This window comes from Melozone crissalis, unplaced genomic scaffold (assembly GCF_028551555.1).
Source record: "Melozone crissalis strain CALT ecotype California unplaced genomic scaffold, PUWL_Pcris_2 ptg000006l_1, whole genome shotgun sequence".
NCBI classification, from domain to species: Eukaryota; Metazoa; Chordata; class Aves; order Passeriformes; family Passerellidae; genus Melozone; species Melozone crissalis.
Window position 1 is genome coordinate 26,442,773 of NW_026535784.1, and position 23,027 is coordinate 26,465,799.

General features: G+C 39.1%; 1 protein-coding gene across 1 annotated transcript in view; it reads right to left on the reverse strand.

Moving 5' to 3' along the window:
• The window catches only part of SNX25 (sorting nexin 25), an 81,628-nt gene that overhangs the window by 42,405 nt on the left and 16,196 nt on the right, over positions 1 to 23,027 (reverse strand). Inside the window, exons 3-6 of the mRNA XM_054291042.1 lie at positions 19,377 to 19,593; positions 6,966 to 7,138; positions 5,940 to 6,126; positions 156 to 226 (exon numbers count right to left, since the gene is read on the reverse strand). Of these exons, the coding sequence (XP_054147017.1) occupies positions 156 to 226; positions 5,940 to 6,126; positions 6,966 to 7,138; positions 19,377 to 19,593 (648 nt within the window). The remainder of the gene's footprint in view (positions 1 to 155; positions 227 to 5,939; positions 6,127 to 6,965; positions 7,139 to 19,376; positions 19,594 to 23,027) is intronic.

Sequence of the window (23,027 nt, forward strand, 5' to 3'; positions counted from 1 at the left end):
GTTCTGGAAGATTCAGACAAATGAAACAGAACCAAAATACTAAAGGCATAGGATTCCTAAAATCTGCCTAAAAAACCCACACACACTGATTGCATATGTATGGCAAGAGTTCAAACAGCTTTTCAAAATGAAAACAACAGATGTTGGAATCTTACCTTTCTGTCTCTTCACTTGGGGAATATTGCTGATTGTGGTTGCCTGAACTATTTCCACTACAATTTGATACCTAATTTTAAAAACAGTAGGGAGCAAGGGTGAAGAGAGGGAGGAGAAGAAAAAAACATGGTATTAATTTTTTACAATGTGTTCTTCATACAGCACACTTAAGAACTAATAAAAATCAAAATACTTCTACTTCCTCCTCACATAGAAACAGAATAATCTCACAGTATACCTGAAACCCAAGTAGCAGTGTGCACAGGGAGCAGGGAAAATAGATTATCTTGAAAATGAGACATTCAACTAACAATAATGCTGCACTCTTCTCTCAACTGATGGCATTGCACAGACAGGTAATACTCACAACATTATATTAAGTCACAGTATAAAGTCACACTCCAAACATTAAATACAAGTTTTCATAGGAAACCAGGATGGTAGTTCAGTTTAAAAGAAAAGAGCCATCTGTAAGGTTCTTCCAGTTAATCCACTCAAAATGAAGCATATATAAATTTGTAGAAGAAACAAATTACACTAAAATATGTAAAACCTCAAAGTATTACACTCCAGGAATAATTAAAACATGTTTATCACCTAAAACTACACTAAACAATAGCAGACAGTTAAGCAGCTAGCAAACTGAATTTTAAGTAAAACTGATTTTGCAACTAACAAATACCATGCACTTAGCAAAGAAAATGACTGTCACTTAAGTCTCATAAATGTCAAAGTCCAGGTCATAACACTCAAATTCCTTTCAATGCACTTACTTTGGTAGTAGTTGATTGGTAAGAAAGCAAGTATTCCAGTGAATTTGCTATCTATCAGGTTAACTCTTAGATAAAAGCTGAAGCCTCCTGGACAGGCTGCTATTTCTGTGATGACTTATTCTCCATTTAAGAAAGAACATGTGATCCTCAAAATATTTCCCTTCCTTCATGTCAACTTTTTTCACCTACATCACTCAATTCCCCCCATTTCTCTTGCCTCCTAAAACTCTTTTAGGATTTTGATTGTCTCTGGCTCTTTGTATACACAGTTTTATAACACAGCATACACTCAACTACATTTCCAGATTTTTTTTCTGCAGCAAATTCTTCAGTTATCAAATTCAAGCCTGAAAACCTGTTTGAAAACCTGTAATTTTTGTAACACTACTTCCTTCTGCCATTACTGTATTTTGATTGTTTCCACACACCAGCAATTCTTGCCCAGTCCATCAGAGGAAGAACAGCCCCATAGTAAGGGTGGTGCTGTGGTGCATAGGAAGTCCCACAGTTAATTCCCTACTCAGACAAAGACTTCCCAAATTATTCATGGCAACTAAGTTAGACTTTTGATGCATTGATTATGACATCTGTAAATGCACTGCAATGACATTCATTCACCTTACTTGGGTGTTGCAGGCTAACTGTGACATCATGAATTTATCAAACAAGGTACAAACAACCAACTGCACGTGGAAGGTAGTTCCCACTTATCTTGCAATTTTTTCCCTTCCAGATTCCCTCCCATTTGTTCACTTTGCCAGTTTCACATGTTTGTACTACCAACACTTAACACAGCATGCCTTTTTTCCTGTTCTTTGTGTTACTTTAATGTGGGAGATGCTTAGAGTGACATGCTCAAAGATGCTATTTAGTCTGTTCCTCCCAAGCACTGGGCTCTTGCTGCAACTACTCAGTGGGAGTGCTGTACAACCCTGTGCCAGAAACACCCCTTGCTGCACTGCCAGACCATGACCCTTTTCTCCCTGTAACTCTGTTCCAAATATTCCAGCTGATAGATATTCTGTGGTGCTGGTGATTCAACATCTAAGGACATTTTAAATGTGATGTATTAATTTAACTTTGAAGAAGTGACTGTGCTTGATAAACTGGACCCTTCATGGCTTCACATCCATATTACTTCCTTCTTCCCTATTCTCTGTTCTATTCATGCACTCCTCTCATTTCTTAGGTAAAAGATGATACAGAGCCAGTAGCAATAGTCTTTCTTACTGTGAGCTGTGTTGTGACTTTTTGCTGCTGTAATGATAAATATCAGAATAAATACAATGCTGAACCTGAGAGCAGAATTAAATCTATCCATCAGCTTATTTCCCTATTATTTGTTCTCAACTATGTTTTTAACCCAGCAGGTCTTTTATCTTTAGTCTTCTCCTGACAGAGAAGGTACACATTTCACATCTGATGTGTAAGAACTCATCTTTTCTTCCTTATTTGTAGCAGAATTCCAATTAATCCATGCTAACTTCAGTCTGAGGGGAAATTAAGGTGAAATTTCACTATTTCTCTTTGAAAGACAGGAACAACACTCTTTGTGAAAACTTGGTAATAAAAGTTTGCCTCCCTTCATGACAAACATCAAAGAAATTAAACATTAGAAAGAGTGAGTTTGAAGGACATTAGTGTATAACCATACAATTATCCCTTCTGTGAAAGCTTTGCTGGTTTGTTTTTCTCACCCCATTACCCTCAGCAAATTCAACATTTCACATGGTAAAGGTATGATAGAAAAACAAACAAACCCAAAATAGCTCTCCAGAAATCAGCAAATTCCTTTTGATAAAAATATCAGCTCCCCTGATTTCCCTACAAAAATTAAAGGAATACTTCAACAAAAACAATAGTTATGTTCCAAGAGATTAAGTGACTAAATGTTAGAGGTTCGCTATAGATACAAACAAACTATGAATCCTAAAGTTCTCCAAAATTAAGTAGTTACTGCGCCATTCAAAGTCATTCCAAAAATAAAATCCATAAAAGCGATGCAGAAAATCAATACAATATTTCTTCTAAAGGTAGTGCTTCTAAGCTAGGAGACAAACGAGATTTAGAAAATCCTAGCACCACTGTTATCCTTTCAGGAAGAGCTATTTGCACAGCAGAGAGCTTTACATTTGCTTACAAGGAGGCCCACATAGCCTCACCCTCTATTTTCTGACTTCCTGGGTGAGAGCAACACACACTTTCACCCACAGGTTTCCACTGAACCAGCCAGAGGTTTTCCCTGCCTTCCCCACCATGAATCCCTGGCTATACCCACAAGGAAGCTCAGCAAAACTCTGTAAATGAAACCAGTCTGGAAGGATGCCTCAGCAGCCCTCCCTCCTGTGCTGTCACATGCATACACCCAGGAGCCCCTGCCTGCTTGGCTGTGCTCAGGCAGGAGTCTGAGGAAATGTCTATCAGTGTCCCACAGCCTCTTGAACTTAGCAAGGTATTCTATCTTTATTTTATTAAAGAGATAATAATCAATCTGCAAAGATAAGCATGACAGGAATGTTTAATGCAAAATAATGAGCTCCCAGCAACTGCAGTACCTTAAGATAAATTTCCCTCAAAGCTAAGCCTACCATGAAAATTGCTACTGCCTGTACATGTTCTTTACCAAGATGTTATGTGGCAACATTATAAGTAACAGGAGGGGGCTTAGAGTTCATGAATGCCATGCACTGTCTTAGAACAGACACTGAAACACTATTTCCAAATAAAACCAAGAACAGGAATTCTTGATGAGCATAATTACCCAGAATAGCATCTAACTGGAAAACTCTGTTTAAGTAAAACATGCCAGTAATTTATTTGTTGTAAGAGAATGGGAAGCATTTGCCCCACTCCCATCACTCCAGCAGACTCTCACTGTGCTTCTCAGGGATAAGTGCACAACAGCTCATTTGTTTCTTCCCACTTAACTCCTTGTCTATAGATTTGCCCTGTGGTCCACTGTTGTGAGTTACAGCTAAGTACCACCTGGTTTTGTTTGTTTTTCAATCCATATAGGGACCGCTCTTTGGTTTGTTAACGCAAATCTGCAAGCTTTCACTGGTTAATCATGAAAGCTTTGCCAAATAGATTACACAAATTTGAGATGACTGCAGGTTGGCCCATCTCTCTCAGGGTGCTCCCAAAGTGCTGGAGGACAAAGAGAATGGGAGTGCCTCCTCCCAAAGGAAATGCTCTTTAACCACTATCCCAGAGGAAGGAAGAACACTGCCTCCAAAATCAAATACTATTTCTCTTTGAAAAGAAGATCCATTTTTTCAGACATTTTCTACTAAAATACTGATCAGGTTAGACTGACCAACATTTCATAGGGTGTAGAGGAACACATTTCAAGATGATGGCAGTTGGTATTCATGGACTAGAAAGGAAAAACCTAGGAGCAGCCAAAACCACATTATTTCATAAAGCAGATCTGCTCTCTGGTATTAGAGAACGCAATTTAAAGTGACCTATCAGCTAAGAAGAGAACACACTGAGCATTAATGTGCTTGAACAACAACAACAAGAACATAAGAGTTGGGCTGCTTTTGAAACAAACAGATCCATTAGTGTGATTATGCTAATAAATACATCAATTAGGTTTTAGGCAGAGTCTAATATAGACTAATTTCTGCTCTCAGGAAAGGCACGCTGTCCTAGAGTAAAGAGCAAATTTTACAGCAGATGAACAATAAGTAGCCAAGCAACAGAATCATTTCACCATCACCTAAATGTATTTTCCTATCCCAGAAATGCAAGTGGTTTCAGAATCAAAGAGAAGAACAGAGAAAGGATGACGTTATTTGCACAGCCCGCACACCCCATCCCAATAAGCCAGCTCTTGGCCTGATCAGGCCAAGCCTAACAGAAGTTCAGGGTCACAAGAGATGGCACAGAATGCACCAAATGTAATCAATATGCATGTTTTGTATTTCAGATGTTTCTGCAGCCATTTGAGAAGAGAAAAAGCTGGCCTGCAGCAGCAACAGAGAGGAGTTGGGAAGGGGAAAACCTGCCAGGTCTGGCTGGTGGTGAGAGCTTAGGACAAACACTCCAGACACGGTTTCAGGGGTCCTCCAAAGCTTTGCTCTGCTCAACAAAACCAACTCAAGGACATCTAGGGAGGTTCTATAACAGCAGAACCTTCTCTGTTCCCCACTTCCTAGTCAGTTGCTCCTTATCCTTTCATATAAATCAGAAATCAGAGGAGAAACAGCTGCAAAGAAAAGACAAGCATAAACAACCAGTTCTTGGGCAAGCAGGCTGGAGGTGCGGGCAATATCTCATATTAAGAGGAGAGATATAAGGAGAAAGAGATGAGACAGGGAGTGGAATTAGTATCAAAGTGAGCAGGTGCCATTTGCATTAGAAAACAGGCAAACAAACATCAAACAAACTCGTGAGATGTAGGAGCTCAGTGATGTTTTTAATTAGCTCTGTAGAGTTCATTAACACAATTAAGAAGAATGCAATTGGGAAACACCTCCTTGCAATAGTCCAGGAAAACCTCTCACCCAGTGGTATAATGTGCTGGAACTCAAACCCCTTCTTTCCACACCACAGCTGAATGCTCAGTGTCCCTAAGGTCACTATAGTTCACAGTCATCAGACCACCATGGCCAGTCATAATTCATAAAGATAATGAGGAGAAAACCATCCACACTAATGGAAATTCAACATATTTCACCTAATTCCACAGAGGTAAATTGCAAGGAAGAGTTTAGTATGCCTTTCATACATTTCAAGCATTTGTCTCTTTCAACAGTAAAATCATCTCCACTATACTACTAAGCACAATTTTTATGCATTTCCTGCCACTGAGCTAAAATGCTGATTACATTAGAGATCTAACAAATGTTGTAGCTTATCATCCTTATAATCTCTGCTTCACCATACAAAAAGAAATCTAAAATTAAATTTAAAAAGAAAAATCACAATTCATTCAAATCTTAGTAATGGGCTGGAAAAGAAGCATGTTTAGTTTTGAATGAGCTACAGTGAAATGTTAAATACCTCAGTTGTTTCAGGAACTCAACATCGGAGCTGCTGTTAATGAGCTTGATGAACTCCTCATAAGAAGGAGCATATGTGTAGTCTTTCTTCTGATGCTCATTCATCTGTTCTCTGTACTCCAGCTGGCTGAGTAGCATCCGGTTAATGTAATCTGGATCACTCAGCAGTTCCACCACTGGTTTCAGTACTGGAGAGAAAAAATATTTTAAAACAAAATCCTTATGTTGAAAAATAACTGCTGTCTTGCAAATGAAAACTGCAGATAAAAGGCAGAAATAAATATCCAAGTTTATAGACATCAAAAAATCTAAAACCAGTCTTCTTCAGTACATTTGAGATTGCATATACTTTCTTGATAAAACTGGTTATTTTATTAGAGAAATTGATATACATTGACAAAGCTGAGCTCTATTTGGAAAATTCCAAGTGTTTTCATTCTTTATGCTGTGTGTTCTGAAGGCTATGACATTACAGCCAGTATAAATGAAAGTAAACTGAATCATGTAATACTTGGGACTTCATAATTTCTGAGTTTGACAGTGACATAAAAAATTTGTACTGTATTTATAAAGTGTAGCTGATAAAAACAAAGTAGAAATACCTCAATTTAAAAAAACACACTGCATAAATCAAAGTATATAAATATAATATAATGATTCAGTTATAGGATCCACAGATTTAAGGATGTGTTTATTCATCTGAATGTAATATAAAAGGTCAGAAATATTCATATAATCCCTATAAATAATGCCAAGAAAAGCTTCAAAAGTATTACTCTATGAAAAAAAAAAAAATGAGAAAGGACAAATTGCATTTCAGCCTGAAATGTGATAAACAGTCTGGCATCAGATCATGAGAGTTAAGTAAGTATATGCTTGATTTTGTCAATATAGTGTCTTACTGGCTATCACAGAAATTGAACTCCAGAATGTAAAAGTAGAGCATCAATACTTATACATGATAAACTTTGTAATTGCTACTATTGTACATGTACAAATGGTTAATCATCTCTTATCTTTGATCTACCTTTTGTTGCAAGTATTTCTGCAAGGACTATGCGCAAGCTGACAGACTGGACATCCTTTGAGGGTAGGAGACAATACACCAGAACTTGAGAACATTTTTGCAGAAATCTTACTTCTTCATCAGAGCTCCTCAAGCATGAGTGCAGCAAAAAAGGTCTTGGTGGATCTTCCTGCCTAGAGAGAGAAGAATAGAGAGGAGACAACTTACATACACTTGTATCAGAAGTCACCTACGACCATCAGTTGCTAATTGATAAAATGGTGCAGCATGAACACTGGGTGGGAGCTGAGCTGAACGTGCACAGCAACATGCTGCTGGGCGAGTAAGCCCATGATGCACACTGTGTTGCTTGCAGACTCCTCACAAACAAGTTTTTGGATGACAGCTCTGAAAGAAACAGGGAGCAAATATCCCTCACCTGGATTCTGTGCCCAATAAAATCTAGTTTATCTCCTTGCAGGTGCCAAAGGTTTTCTGGACTTCTCAGAACATGTTTGGCTGAACTCCTTAGTGCAGGTCACAGTTGTACCTTTTCTTTATGCAAAAACAGCTGCAGAAGCAGAGACAAGGTATCCTAGCAGTTCATTTATGGCCACATGCCTGATGTGCTCCAATCCACTTTAACAACAAGGTGACTGAGCCAGTGGTTCCAGACAGACAGACAGACTGTCACTGGAGAGGCACCACAGTAACTTACAGAGGCACCCTAGACTGGTTATCAGTAGAAGGCTCTAAGGTGCTACAAAGGCTTGTATCTCTCATGTCTCATATCAGCGCATGCTCCTATTTTCCATAACATCTGCTTTCTTCCCAGAGCTAGAGGCTGCCAACCTGGCTAGGTTAGGTTGCTGTCCTAGTCAACTGACTGCTACTCACAGAGCAGCTCTATTGCCTGTGTTTGTGGAAAAAGTGACCAAGAACTGCATACAGTCAAACCAAATGTTTTCAGTCAGACACCACTATGAGGCCAATAGTGACAGGCAGGATTATAAAATAACTAATTTTTGCTAGTCATTTCAGGAGGATGAAAATACGTTGGAATAGTAACAATAACTCTGATTTTGTTCTAGTAATACAATAATTTGACTTAAGGAGACTAAAAATAGTTTTACATTTACAATTAATTTTCAGAAAAACAAATGTAAAGATGACATTTGAGTTTGATTAGACTGATGCCTTTAACTGAATCACAAATCAAATGCTTTGTTTGCAAACACAGATCATGAAAGGTGTTTCAATTGTTATAGGTAAGACAAATTTCAAAACAAGTCCCTTGGAACATCTTGGATACAAATACTCTTTTCTGAGGAGTGGTGGTTTATGAAGATGATGTGTAATCTCCATTATCAACCAGTCCAGGTGGTGCAGCTGACTGAGCTCAAAGCTGTTTATCTTGCCCTGGTAGGATCTTTTCTCAGTGACAGCTGAATGCATAGCTATTTTCCTCAGTGCATTTCTACTTTTCTTTCCTACTCCAGACATATCCTGAAGCCTCCTGTACACCACATCAAACATCCCCTGTCATGTTCTCCCTTAAAGGCACTCATTATTTATCCAAACCCAGACAAGTCCCAGGCAGATTACTGACAGAAAGTCTGGGTCATTTACCTACAGCCACCTCTTATTGTGGAAGTAAAGTCTTCCAGACAGGTTGGTGCACCTAAAGTCAGCCACTTAGAAACACAGCCAGAAGCATATGCAAAATGCTGGCAAACAGGTGACTCACAGGGAACATAGAATAGTTAAGGTTAAAAAAGCCCTTCTAGACCATCAGGTCCACCATTAAACCATGTCCTTAAGTATAGCACCTTCATGGATTTTTAACACTTCCCAGGACAGTAATTTTATCACTTCCCTGGACAGCCTATTTCAATGCTTGACCATCTTTTCAGCGAACACAGTTTTCCTAATAACATAAACTTCCCCTGGCACAGCTTGAGACCATTTCCTCTTGTCCTGTTGCTTGTTACCTGGGAAAGGACACAGATCCCCACTTGGCTACAACCTGCTTTAAGGCAGTTCTCTCAGTAGAGAGCAATAAGAGCCTCCTCTTCTCCAGAGGACACTCACTAAACACCCCAGCTCCCTTGGCCACTCCTCATAAGGCTGATCCTCTTGACCCTTTCTCCAGCTTTGTTGCCCTCCTCTGGACATGCTCCAGCACTTCCATGCCTTTATTACAGTGGAGGACCCAAAACTAAACCCAGGATTCAAGATACAGCCTCACCAGCACCAAGGACAAGAACTATCCCTGGAAATGATTCCTGTGTATTAACAGCCACAATACAGAGACAGAACTAAATGCAAATGGTGACTGTTTTTTGGCCTGTAAACAAACCCCATCTATTTTGGACACCTTATTTCTGAGACATCTTGGATAGTGATTAGATCAAGATATACTTTCATAGCACGTGAAAAGCATAAAACAGAGCCATAATGCACAGAAAGTTTCATTGAACTGAGATTAGTCTTCTTTGTCTTCACTATCTATCTACAAGTGCCCTGAGGAATGCCAGTCTGTTTAGGGCTGCAAACACACTGGAGCATTAACAGTACCTATAGTATCACCCATGCAAGAGAACTGTCTCCCTACTGCAAAAATTTGTTCCCAGTCAAAGCCAACACATACGGCTTTGCTGAGCTGGACCTATGCCAGGATTTTTCTGCCACACAGGAGAACACAAATGGAAAATGGAACTGAATAAACAAGCACTTAGGCAAATATTTGGTTCTTACCCTTCTAATTTGTCTAATGTGTTCCTGCCTACAGGAATGCAAGGGGGGTGCAGAGTTGCCTACTCTCCAGTTTACAGGCTGCTCAAGAATATCTTCATTTTTTCCTGGAGTTGTCTCCATTACCTAAGAAGATATGACTCTCTAGAACAGGTTTTCCTAGCCAAACTGTACCTACATGTGATCTAAAAAGCAAAAGGGAAGATATTTATGAAAATAGAGAAACAAAGTCTTCAGGAAATTCAACTCTAAATTTAGTTTTTTAATTTAAATTTAAATTAAAGCCTTCCCTGTCAGTGCCAAACAGTTCTGTCAACAAATCCTGCAGTATTCATCACTGTTGGGCAAGAGAAATAAAAGGAAGACTGAAAGCAGGAGAGGAAGCTTGGGGGGGAAGCTGAACAGCTAAGGAATAAATCACTATGACAGTGATAAATCAGACAAGACAAAACATACTAGTTTATATCCTCCTTTGCATGTATACAGGAAGCATTGCAGTTCTATTTGTCTCAATATTACTATTGATGAGCTTGCAGGGAAATACTGTGTGTCAACTAGAGGTCTGGCCAGTAAACAGCTGCCCTTTTAACCCAGGCTTCCCCTCCACTGAGACACATATAAAGAGAGAGCAGTGAGCAACCAGAGAAGTATTAACACCACTGCTCAGCCATCAAACCAGGTCTGTTTACTCCCTTGGAGCAAGAGCTAAGATGCCCTGATAAGGCATATTCTAAAGGCTTGATATAAAACCTAGATCTTCTGTGAGAATGTGGCACTGTTCATTTTGCAGAGACCAACAGGAAAAGCAGAAATGTAAGTGCAATCCAAATACATGTACACAAAGCAGAGTGCTGCTACATCCCTCCAGTGTCAATAAAGCTATTAAGCACTATTAAATAACCCAAATAGTAACACAGACATTATTTCTTTTCCTATCTATCACTGTGTGGTTGGATTTTCCAAACAGTCCCTTAGTAATCACAGAAAATTGAACAAAAACTGTGTGCAGATATTTTTAGACAGAGCTTTAAAAGCCCAGTCAATTAGCCATAAATTCTGAGCACAACTGTGTGCAGTGAACTAATATAAATGTGACATTCTAGAAAATAGTTCCAAAACAGGCATGATACAAGCTCTGTAAACCAGGCTCCATTAATCTCCTTTAGACAATATTCGAATAATGGCAAGTGGCAACTTAATTCATTTGTGTCTTCTTGAAAATAAAGACTGAAGCAATAATGACAATAGTTATCTGTCAAGATGCAGGTGACTTTTTTAAAACAGTAGACAGAACATATGCTCTATACAGCATTCTTACAGATCATATCCATCTTCTACAAAGCCAGCCTTAACCTTGCCCAAATTCCTTTTCTGTAACTTTATGAAGAGCCTTCCCTGAATTTTCAACACTATCCAATACTTTTATATAGTGCCAGAAAGCAAAGGGATTTCCTTCAGTTGCACCTCAAAGCACTGGAAGATTAAGCAGCAGAGTACAAATATAGATGAATAGATAGGACCTGCCCAAGTGAGTTCCTTTGTACCAGGTCTGTTCCAAGCTGCACTTTTCTTTGGGAACCAAGTGACACCTACTGTAACCATCCTCTGCTCAGAGGTGGCTTTGTGCATTTACTGCCTGCGTATCCCACTGAGTGTCAGCAGGGCTAAGACTTGACCCTTACTGCTGTGAGCCTACAGTTCATCCAGCACTTCATAAAGGAAAGCAGAAGACCAGATTTGCTGCAGTATTCGTGAGGAGAAGCACTTAAAACATTACCAGGCTTATAGAAGAATCATCATTTCCTTCCCATACTATAAGTAAGCAACTCTGAGCCAATATCAACACCTTTTTAACAACAATACCTCATTTCTCAGGAATGCAGGACCTATGGCCACTTCATAAGACCAGACTATCACCTGGAACTCCAGGTTTCCCAATACAGCAACCTCATGGAAATCTTTTTTCCCCAAGAATCTACTCTAGATATCCATATTTTTGACAAGGACCATCTAGTAACTATCTGACTCAGGAGTATTAAAAACTGGTATTTGTGGTTGGATGCATGAACCTGACAAAGCATCTTTGACAAACCAAAGTTAGTTTGCTTTGAAACCAAGGCAGGAAGCAAATTTACACACACACATACCCTCCCCCCTAAAAAAAAAAAAACATGCACCCAAAAAACCAGCCAACAACCCAAAAAAAAACCTCAAAGAAAAACACCAAAAAAAAAAAAACAACCAAAAAAAAACCTCAAACAACAAAACCATGTAAAAAATTAACAATTCCTCTACAGGAAATTACTTAAGGGATAGGTGGATAACAAAGTGTTTCCTTCAGCCTTGATATTTCTTTATTTAGTCTTTCAAGAGACAGCCTTGCAGAGCTCTATTTAAGTCTCAATCAGTACAATTGTGAGCAGAAGTGGATGTGCAACTCTAAATAAGTGTCATCAGTATTTTCAACATTCACCATGCATTTTCATTAAACAGACTCTGAGAATCACCAGAGCCACAAGCAGGCTGCATCTCTTCACCTGTATCACCCTCAGAGCTGTAAGCTTCTTGACAATACAGCAAAGTAAAAACCGCTTGATCTATACAAGTTTTCTAAGACATAAAAGGAACAAAAATTTAGACCTTTACAAGCCAGTATAACAAATATACTAGAAAAAAGTAGCTACTTAAAAAAAAAAAAAACAAACAGCAATGAAAAGAAAATCACATAAACCTCAGAAAGCCCAAAAAAATAGAAACAGCAGAAAAAGCCAAACCCAAAATTTCCACAGCTGCTATTTTATCAAGACAAATCAGCAAGTTTTATAAATCATTTCAACTAATGTTTATGGTGCATAAAACCTCTCATTTATACATGCCACAGTCACCTCTTTCAGGAAAAAGCCATATTAGTAACAGAGGCAAAGAACTTATGAATGGCTCACAAATTGTGGTATGACCACATCAGCACTAGGATGTCTTAATGCTTATTATGGTATCAAGGTTGTATTCAAGCATTAACAGGAAACCTAACTTCCCACACTGAAGCATGAAAACAAATGGTGAGCTTCAGACCTGGTGCTACCTATGGGCTGAATTTAATAACATGCTCAGGCCTTGGTTTTTCATGACTAATTTGCTCTCAGCACTTTTATACACAGCTGTTCCCACTGCAACAAATCTCTACAGCTTCGTGCTAATCCCCTTGATACACCTTTCCAGAGGCTGACTGTGGTAACCAGCTCTTAGCATTTCTGGTTTCTGGTAAATGGAATTATAAAAGAAAAACAAGACTTGTGGGAGGCATTTAGTTGCCAGATAACTTGGATCTATAGAATTAACCAAGTTAAATCTCAAGTGTTTATAACTCCCTTTGTATCAGTCTGCTCTTAATGTTTGTGGTGACATCGCCCTAGTTTTTTTTTTTTCACTATCTTATCACAATACACATTGCAATCACAAAAAATTGAAGTTATATACCCTATACACCTCAAGGTATTCACCTGGGCACAGAAAATTAAGAGCTATTTTCTCCCCTTACCCTGTCTGTAATAACAGAAAACAAAAGGAATATTATCAAAACATGCATGATACAAAGTTTAATCCCCAAACAGCTTACCATACTGATCACTTAAGCAGCAATTTCCCCACAACACTTTCCAAGAGAACTGAGCTCTTAACTATAGGTTCTGAATCAGCACTGGTAGCAGCCTGCAGACCCCAAGCATTCATTTTGCTAAGTCATAACTTATGCTGCAAGCCTGGGCACAAAAACACTTCAGCATATACCAACAGATGCTGTGTAGTAGACAACTGGTCAGAAGCAGCCTGTGATTCCACATATTCATTTTCGCAGAAACCAATTCTTCCTCTGTCTCTGGGGTCAAAGGTGCCCCTGCTCAAGGTTAAAGACAGAGAACACTCAAAACGAAAAGATATAGGGAAAAAAAATAATAAAAATAAAACCAATGTCATCTGACCTCTTCTTGCTGGTGTTTGTTCAAAAATCACTGCTTGTCAGGGGGTTCAAGACACAAGGATTAACTACCTTCCAATCCCACTTGCCTACTCTGCTGTTTTTTCTTAGATTATTTTCTTCCTAATGGATGGTATTGGACCATTGGACCAAATATTTTTTGCTTGGTGCTGAACATAGGTTAATAATACAAAGATGGCTTTGCTATTGCTGAGCAGCACTCAGACAGCATCAAGGCCCTTTTCTGCTTCTTGAATCACCCCACTGCTGGGGGTGCACAAGGAGTTGGAAAGAGACAGCCAGGACAGGTGACTCCAGCTGACCAAAGGGATATTCCAGGCCATCATGCTCAGTGTGTAAAGCTGGGGAAAGAAGGAGGAAGGGGGGATGTTTGGAGAGATGGTGTTGGCCTTCCCAAGTCACTATAATATATATATGATGGGACCCTGCTTTTCTGGAGATGGCTGAACACCTGCCCGCCCGTGGAAAGTGGTGAATGAATTACTTGTTTTGCTCTGTATGCAGCTTTTGCTTTACCCATTAAACTGTCTTTATCTCAACCCACAAATTTTCTCACTTTTAACCCACGAGTTCCTGTACTTACACTTCCAGATCTGAGCATGCTGGTGGGGCAGTGAGTGAGTGGTTCGTGTGGGACTATTGCAAGCTGAGGTTAAACCATGATACCTACTTACATAATGCAGGCAAATCTTATTTTACCTATGCTGCACCCAGCAAAAAATAGGGGTTTACTTATCAAATGTTAATAGTTCTGTAACTATTTAGAGCAGTTATTCTCAGCCCAAAGAAAGGGCAAGGGAACTCCCTTTCATGTGGACAGCTTCACAGAAAGACTACTTCTCTGCATCTTGCTCAAGTCCTTCTGGTACTGACTGAGCATTTCATCCAGAAGAATAGCTGCTTCTGGCTTTTAACAAACATATCATGCTACCAGAGGGAGACTAAATTGCTGGGAGCAGATCATTTCAGCCCCTGAAAAGCACACTGCCACCACAGACAACACTGCACCCACATACCAACATGACCATTTCCATCATTATACACCACCTTACTGAGCTCACAGTCCATCCTTCATTGCATAAAATGGTATTGCCAGTATTCAGCTTGCTTATATTCTAGTTAAAGTAACCAAGCAAAGACTTCTTAACAAGATATGAAGGAATGAAGGAATAAAAGGTGCTATGAAACATGAATGGCTGAATACTAACATCTTTACCCTTGCAGGATGCACTTGGCTAATCCTGTTATAAATGTGCTCCTGATCCTGCAGATATGGGAAAAGAGCAGTGGCTTCTAAAAATAAATCCAGGTCTGACTTTTTCTCCATATCTCAAATTCATAAGCTAGCTAATACTGGACACAGGAAACTATCATATTCCATTTCTATACACCAAGCCAATACTAGAAATTAAATGGTTTCCTATCTAAATTATTCAAAATGCCACAAATTATCTCACTGAAAAGTGACAGTTGCCTTTGAAATCCCAACTGGACCTCAAAGTACACCTCAGCGACACAGACAGGATAAAAAATTTGGGAACTGTCTTGCCTACAGCTTGCATTGCTCCACGTCACTCCAGACAGTTCTGCCCGTGGCTAGAAGTGTCTCTGCCCTTATTTCACTCTGTGGATGTGTGTGGCATACACAGGAAAGACAGCTGCTGTTATGGAAAGCCAGGGGATAGAATAAAGAAATGGAAACAGACCCAACACTACATTCCTTTCTCCCAATGCCCTGTGTCCAACCAGTCACCATGGAAATGGCCTCTCCTCTTATTCCTCTTATCAAAGAGTCATAAAATGGTTTGGGCTGGAAGAGGCTTAAAGATCATCCAGTCCCAACACCATGCCATGGACAGGGACACCTTCCACTGGACCAGGTTGCTCCAAAGTCCCATCCAATCTGGCCTTGACCCATGCTTTGAAGGGAGACAAGTCTGCCAGCACTTTTCTTCATTTCTGGCCTCTACTGGCTATTTACCTTAAGCTGTTTATTGCTAAGTGAATGTTTGAGATGGTTAAGATAAGCCAGATGAAAAGCAGGAGCAAAAAAAAAAAAAAAAGACTGTAGCACCCTTTCTCATTCTGAAGGGCCTCAGCCTATTTCCATCCCCTCAGACATCCTTGTTAATCACAGATTGAAGTTCATCAGTGAAAGAAGAAAAGTAAAGAATTTTTGTGTCCAACATGCACCTAGTCACAACACACATGAACTTCACTCTGAAAAAACAGGATATCTGTCCTCCTGGGCATGGATGACTCCTTTCTGCTGTGCTAGTGGATTACCTCTTATATAGGAAAACCAAGACAAAGTGGCTCAGGTGGCATCCCCTCCATAGACAGTATTAGAGGTATTTAAAACTTCATAAGCTGCCACACAAAATGCCCTTTGCCATCATGCTGCAGTATAAACTCAGTGGCAAGAAATGATAGAGCACTCCATGAGGTATCACAACAGGAAAGATACCTCTCTCTAATTACAGCCTCTGTTCCACTATATTTATCATCCAAAACTAACTGGATTCATTATGAGATACAGAAGGAAATGTGAATGTCAATTTACATTTATTACTGTCTTCAAAACATTAACAGAAAGCAAAGCAGATCAAGAAGATCTGTGTTCCCTACCTCAGGAAGACAAATTTTGTGTTTGAACTGTGGCAATTCAACTGTGATTCAACCCAGTAGACAGTTGAACACCACACAGATTTTCACTCACTCCCTCACCCTCCCACAGTGAGATGAGGGAGAGAATAGGAAAAAAAAGGTAAAATTCCTGACTTTAGGGTGGCCTAATTGCAGCCTTCAGGTACCTGAAGGGAGCCAAAAAGAAAGGTGAAGAGAGACCATTTACAAGAGCCTGTCGTGACAGGACAAGGGGCAATGGCTCCAAACTGAGAGGAGGCTCAGATTAGATATTAGGAAGAAATGGTTCCCAGCGAGGGTGGTGAGGCACTGGAACAGGTTCCCCAAACAAGTCACGGATGTCCCATCCCTGGAACTGCTCCAGGCCAGGCTGGATGGGGCATTGAGCAATCTGGTCCAATGAATGGTGCCCATTCCCACAGCAGGGGTTTGGAACTACATGACCTTTAAGGTCTCTTCCAATCCAAACCATTCTATAACTTGAGACAAAGCGAGTTTAATAGAACAGAAAAGGCAGGGAAATTAATAATAATGATGATGACAATAATAATAAAATTAGAATATATAAACCAAGTGATGCACAATGCAAATGCTCAACACCTGCTGGCTGATGCCCAAGCAGTATCCCAGACAGCTTTTCACCTAATTGATATACTGAACATTACACTATATGGTATGGAATATCCATTCCTTTGGCCAGCTGGGCTCTGCTCTCCTGGCTATGTCACTGCCCAGCTTCTTGTATTGCCCACCCCCTCAGCTTCCTGTCTGGCAGGGCAGTGTGAGAAGCTAAAGTCCTTGACATAGCATAACACTGCTTAGGAACAACTAGAACACCAGTGTTATCAACATTATTCTCAACCTAAATCCATAATACAGCACCATATCAGCTACTAGGATGAAAATTAACTCTATCCCAGTTGAAAATCAGGACAATACAGAAAATAATTAAAGGCTTCCAAGCTTGAAGTAGCATACTTTTCAGTTCTCAGTCTATAGCTTAAAATGTCAGCAGGTTCTAGCACAGTAAACTCCACAGCAGTAGGCAATTTGTACAAAACTCAAATTCTTGTTAAAACTACAAATTCTCAAATAGAAAACACTATCAGAATATTTGCTGTGCTTTCAGGTTTATTATATGCATGCTTACATCACTCAGCAGCACAAATTCCATCTGCAGTGTATGAGCACAATGTCACCTTTCTGCTGACTTGGCCTGTACATACCATTTAAGCTGTCTCTCCATCTGCTAAGAAATGGCGAGCCCTGTGCAATATCCATAGAGCTCCCTGGACTTTCTGAACAAGTCTGGATGAGCAGCATGAGGGAATTCTAGTGCTTTACAACTTGCATCATGCAGTCTCATGTTGCTGATCTGTCAAGCACATTAAAACCAGACCTTTCTCCTTGTGAATTCACAATCTTGCAGTCTGCAAAAAAATAGTCACTAATTCCAGTTCCAGCCTCTATAAATTGTTCAGTTGGAGCTGTTGGGTTGGTTTGTTTGGCTTTTTTCTAACCTGCTATTACTTTAAATCTTGATAGGACACTTTTTTCATTCACATACTAATGCAGTTTTATCCAGAGTTCCAGAGTTAAAGTGCATTTACTACTTCCAAGTGAAAAGTTAACCAGAAAATAACCAAAAGAATTTATTTTAGTTCTACATAGTGGAAATAACAATCCAACAAAAACCAGATGAAGTGGTCATAACACTCAGCAGATAAGAAGCCTCACCAACAATCAACATTAATAATACTTAATAATTCTGCAATTCTAGGTCCTAGATCCCCAGCTTCAAATAGAAAAACATTTAGATTTTAAAAAAGCAAAAAGCAAACAACAAAAAAATTCAACTTCCTCATTCTTTAACTGTTTAAATCAAGTTCTTCCCAAAAGCAAGCACTTTATTCTGATCAAGGACAAGTGCAAGTATGACACTTAAAAATCAAGCAGCACACTTAGGAGTTTTATCTAAGAGATTTCTACCTCATTGCAGAGCTGAAAGAAAGTAGTACCTAGAACCCACTACAAGACCTACTGCAAAGTACATACACCTTAATTTCTTATTTTCTTGAATGTAACCACCCTTTAGTGTCTTTTCTTTTTCTATGCATTAGCTTACATAAAAATTAGCTAGGATCTACCACAAATACATTAACTGTGTCTTCTAATACAGAAGAGAAAGAAGTGCCAGTGGTAATAGATTGATCACTGACAGAACACAATTGTTCTCTTTGTCTGAGGCGGTGTCAAAAATACATGGATCTAACTGAAAAACAACTTCACAGAATAAAATATACAGTCTAAATCTGAATGGCCAAAGCATATTCCAGTTAGGATAACCAAAATGCAGGTAAGTGCAGGTACAAAGCCAGGTTCCATGCACAATTAGACAAATTGTGCATTCAGATGTGGGAGCTGCATAGGCTAAGATTTCCTATTTGCAATTACAATTTGGGTGGAACTCTAGTATTCAGGGCTTTTTCAAGTGGACAAAGAGATCCTTGCCAAAGAGGAAATTTATGAAATTAGCAAGATAACTTAAGAGAGAAAGAAAATACAGCCAACAATTTTTCCACTAGCAAAATCTTGTTCCTGCAGGACAGGCCACCTACAGAAATCACGAGGCTTTGCCTCCCAGGGCTAGAAAAAATGGAAAACTGAATGGAATTATTGCTGGTGCTATTCTGGGAAAGGTGCAAATAACTATCTTCTTGTCTGTTGGCTGCACTAACAGTGGCCCTTCTTCCCATTGCATGTTCACAGCACTTTGCAGGAACTGCTCACACAGCCCACCTCCTACTGTGAACAAAGGATTCATGGATTAAAATGAAAAGAGTAGTGAATCCCAACTCTTAGAAAAAGGAGTCCAAGTGTTTCCTCACAGACATCCTGAAGCCTGCTTGATCTCTAAAACTGGTAATAAGCTTGAACTGTTTTATCAGTTTTATACACAGTCTTCATCACTTTGATTTAGCACATCTGTAAGTGAAGAGAGAAGCAGAAAATTCCAAAGAACTGCAATTTGTTTTTACCTGGCATTGGCTCCTTTAAGGTCACAGAAGTGTGAGAGTAAAGCTTTCACTACATCGTTGCAGACAACTTTAACTACATCAATGTGACTCAGCCTCTGTCGCAGCTGCTTGGCAATCTCCCAAAAGTCTTCAGAGAGCAGCTGGTACAGCTGCCCCTCATCTCTGCTCAGATGCCCATACCAGGACAGGATGTAATCTCTATAGCTGTAGTCAAACACTGAAAGGAGAAACAAAACAATAAATTGCAAAAACTGCAAAAGGACAAAGCACACCAAGACAGGAAAAATGTAACCCTCGACCCATCTCAAACACTGGATGGGTAACAGGCTACATATCCACTTCTTACCGAAGGAAGTCAGGCTGGCAAGGTTACAGCAATCTGCACCTAACAGGTTACTGCAGGTCACTTTGCAAAGCAAAGCCTTAAAGTGGATTTGCTGAGACAATCAGGTTACCAGCTACACACAAACCTCAGACTAATACCTGTCTCTCAGCAGTGCCTTTGGTTATATGAACTATCATATAAATTTGGCTGTGTCTAAAATGTTGCAGGCTGAAGCCAGCTTTCTTTACATAGGAACTGAACAGTCTCCATTCCAAAGCCATGGCTAGAAAGGGAAGATGGTAATATTTTTGGATTTCCAAAGATATATACAACACAGAACACCACCACAGAAAGTACATTATAGGATCAGAAGAGCTAAGAGAGAACAAGTGGATTAGTGAGACCCCATGAACTTAAAAATGACGAAGCATTCCAAACCATTTGACAGGCAATAACAACATTACTGCAAATCCCATGGCAACACTGTCTTCTACCATTCTGACTTTGCTTTTTGGCGTTTGTGTGTCACCAGTTTTACTGATGTTTCACTCCAGCAAATGTCCCTGGAAGTCTAAGAGAGCAGGAGCTGTTCAGGGAGAACACATGAACCATTTAGCAGTTGCAACAAGATGGGGGAAAAGCTGGGGTTGTAAGAGTCAATTTGCATCTACCAGATAATAAAGAGGAGGGAATAAAGTCATGTGCCTGGTAATTTGAGTAACTTATTTACTAAACAATCTGGATTTAAACTTCCATATCAAAAGCCCATCTCATCTGTCAGTGTAAGCCCACAGTGCAAAGTAATCATAAGACTCCATAATTGCTTACCTTCCACTTTGATAGAAGCTGTTTGTTTGGTAAATTATATAAATTACGAAAATCTCCCTGGAATTGAAAACAGTGAACTAATAGCATATTAATAGGCAACAGCTTAAATATTTTCACCTGCCTTTTCAGGCAAAACTAGCAAACCTCAACCAATATAACCTTGATGAAAACATTTCCAGAGAAATGGCTAAAACTGATTAAAGTTTCTAGTCAAATGCTTCACAAACTAGCTTCCTCAAGTTTATAAAGAAACTGAATCACTTCAATGAGTATGCTGAAATATTAAAAGCCTTTTGCTAAGTCATTTCACGACTTTTTAATTAATAATTCAGAAAAAATTCCACAGTTCTGTAAACAAATATATAACAGGTTTAATGACTTTTTTCCTTAATCCAGGAGAGAAAAAAGTATGCAGAGCCAAATAGCAGGATAAGAACTTCCAAAATTCCTTTCTAAAATAGATGAAACATTTCACTGAAAACTCTTACCCACAAATACTACAGAGTGATAAAAACAGTTATAAAATAGTGGTCTTCTGATAAGCAAGCAGAGGAATAATCTGTTAAGACACCACAGAACAGAGGAAATAGCATTTTAAAATCTGAAGTTTTATTACTTATCTCAAGTCTTCCAATAAAATACACTTTAAGAATCTATTTTTCCACAGCTGTCCCCATGTCCTCCTGCATAACCTTTTTTGTTATAGCTTAGTTACTCTCTTCTGTTGCAAGGTCTGAAACACTGTGGAAAGCTGACCACAGCACAGATTCCTCCTTTTCATCTAATCCATAAGAGATGAATAATTTCTCAAGTGTGCTTGCAGCACACTGCACTGGGGTATTTTTTAATCAGCATCACTGGCAGGTAGTGACTATCCAGATTTTCTCACAGACACCCCCTCTGTCCTTTGCAAGGGTGCAAAGCAGCTCTTTCCTCAGCATATTTTGCCCAAGAGGACAAGCCATTGTATGGAGTGGTGGCTCCTACAGAAGTCTACTCAACAGAGCTCTAAAAAACAAGAGCACAAGAGCAGAACGTGCATCCTGATCCCTTACAGACATATTGTCTTTCAGAGAAAATCTATTCCTAATGATCATTAATATATTAATTTTTAAATAAGCTATAACATATAATTCATATTATATAATTTATATTATATTATATTATATTATATTATATAATTATTCTAATTCAATAAAATTAATAAAATAATTTATTACTTTTTAAGCAACTCCACTCCAAAATGAGCTCTGCTTCCAGCACACTACATAATACATTCTTTTTGTTCCTTTTAGCCACTCATGAATTCTGTCATATTCAATACAAAAGAGCCACAAAATCTATTGGCAGTATCAAGCTAGAGGCAAAAGATCATGAATCATCATCAAAAACCAACCATGCAATTATGAAATATTTAATTTGTGTTTAACTCTGCCAGTTACATACTTTCAATACCTTAAAATGATTACACTGCTTTAAACCCTATTTTTCTGCACCCATGCTTTACAACTCTCTGGCTTTACATGACTCCTGTAGTTTCCTTGTCACCCTTCCTGCATCACAGCAGTGCTGCTCTCTATAAAATTCAGGGTTCTTTAGAGCCCAGCATGTATGTCCTAGTGAGCAGTGAGACAGCTTTTAAACAAATACAATTTTAGCAGGACACCAGCCACAGACACTGACAGCAGCCAGTTTAAGCCTGGGTAAGACACTGCCTTGTGTCATCCTGGCCTTGGGGTGCAGCTGCTGCTTTCATTTCATGCCCATTGATGCAGCTGGTGCCTTTTCAGCACTCTAAGGAAATACAGAAAACAAGTATAACAAATTTATAGAGAGCAACTTGCTCCCTTCAGAGAAGAAATCTGCTCATGCATCTATTCTCATTATTTTTATACTACATGTTCTCTAAAGCACTGAAAACAACAGTCAGAAGACAAGGAAGGAATAAAAAAAGAAGCAGAACATATTCAGGACAGAACCTTGCTACCACTAAGTCATCCACTACAATCATAAAACAGATTTCTTCTGATCAAATCAAATGCAGTGACTACAATGAGTCTGGTGCAAAACTATAGAAATTTCCACTGGCTTTCCTAAATTAGTTCAGAAGATCCAAGTTCCAAGTTACTACAATGTGATTAAATGCCATTCCTATTGAAATTGAAGTTGAGCCTGTTCAACTACTCTTTAAGCACTGTAAACTAAAACAGTGTTGGGAGTAGAGAGCCAGAAGCTTGTGTGGAGGTTCAGTGAGGACACCCCTCTAGACCCTTCCCTCATTCCTACACATGTCCTACAGTAAGTGCTATCCCTTTTTCCACATTCATGCATTGAGAGGTTCAGTGGCACCACCAGGGTCTGCAGGTCAGACTGGTTTCAAATCTGCAATTGGCAGAGCTTCACACTAGACAGTTTTTATATTGCTAAGATTCATTATAAAACTTTTTTAAAAATAACAAAAATCTGAATAACAGGGATTAAATGCCTACTCTTTTTCT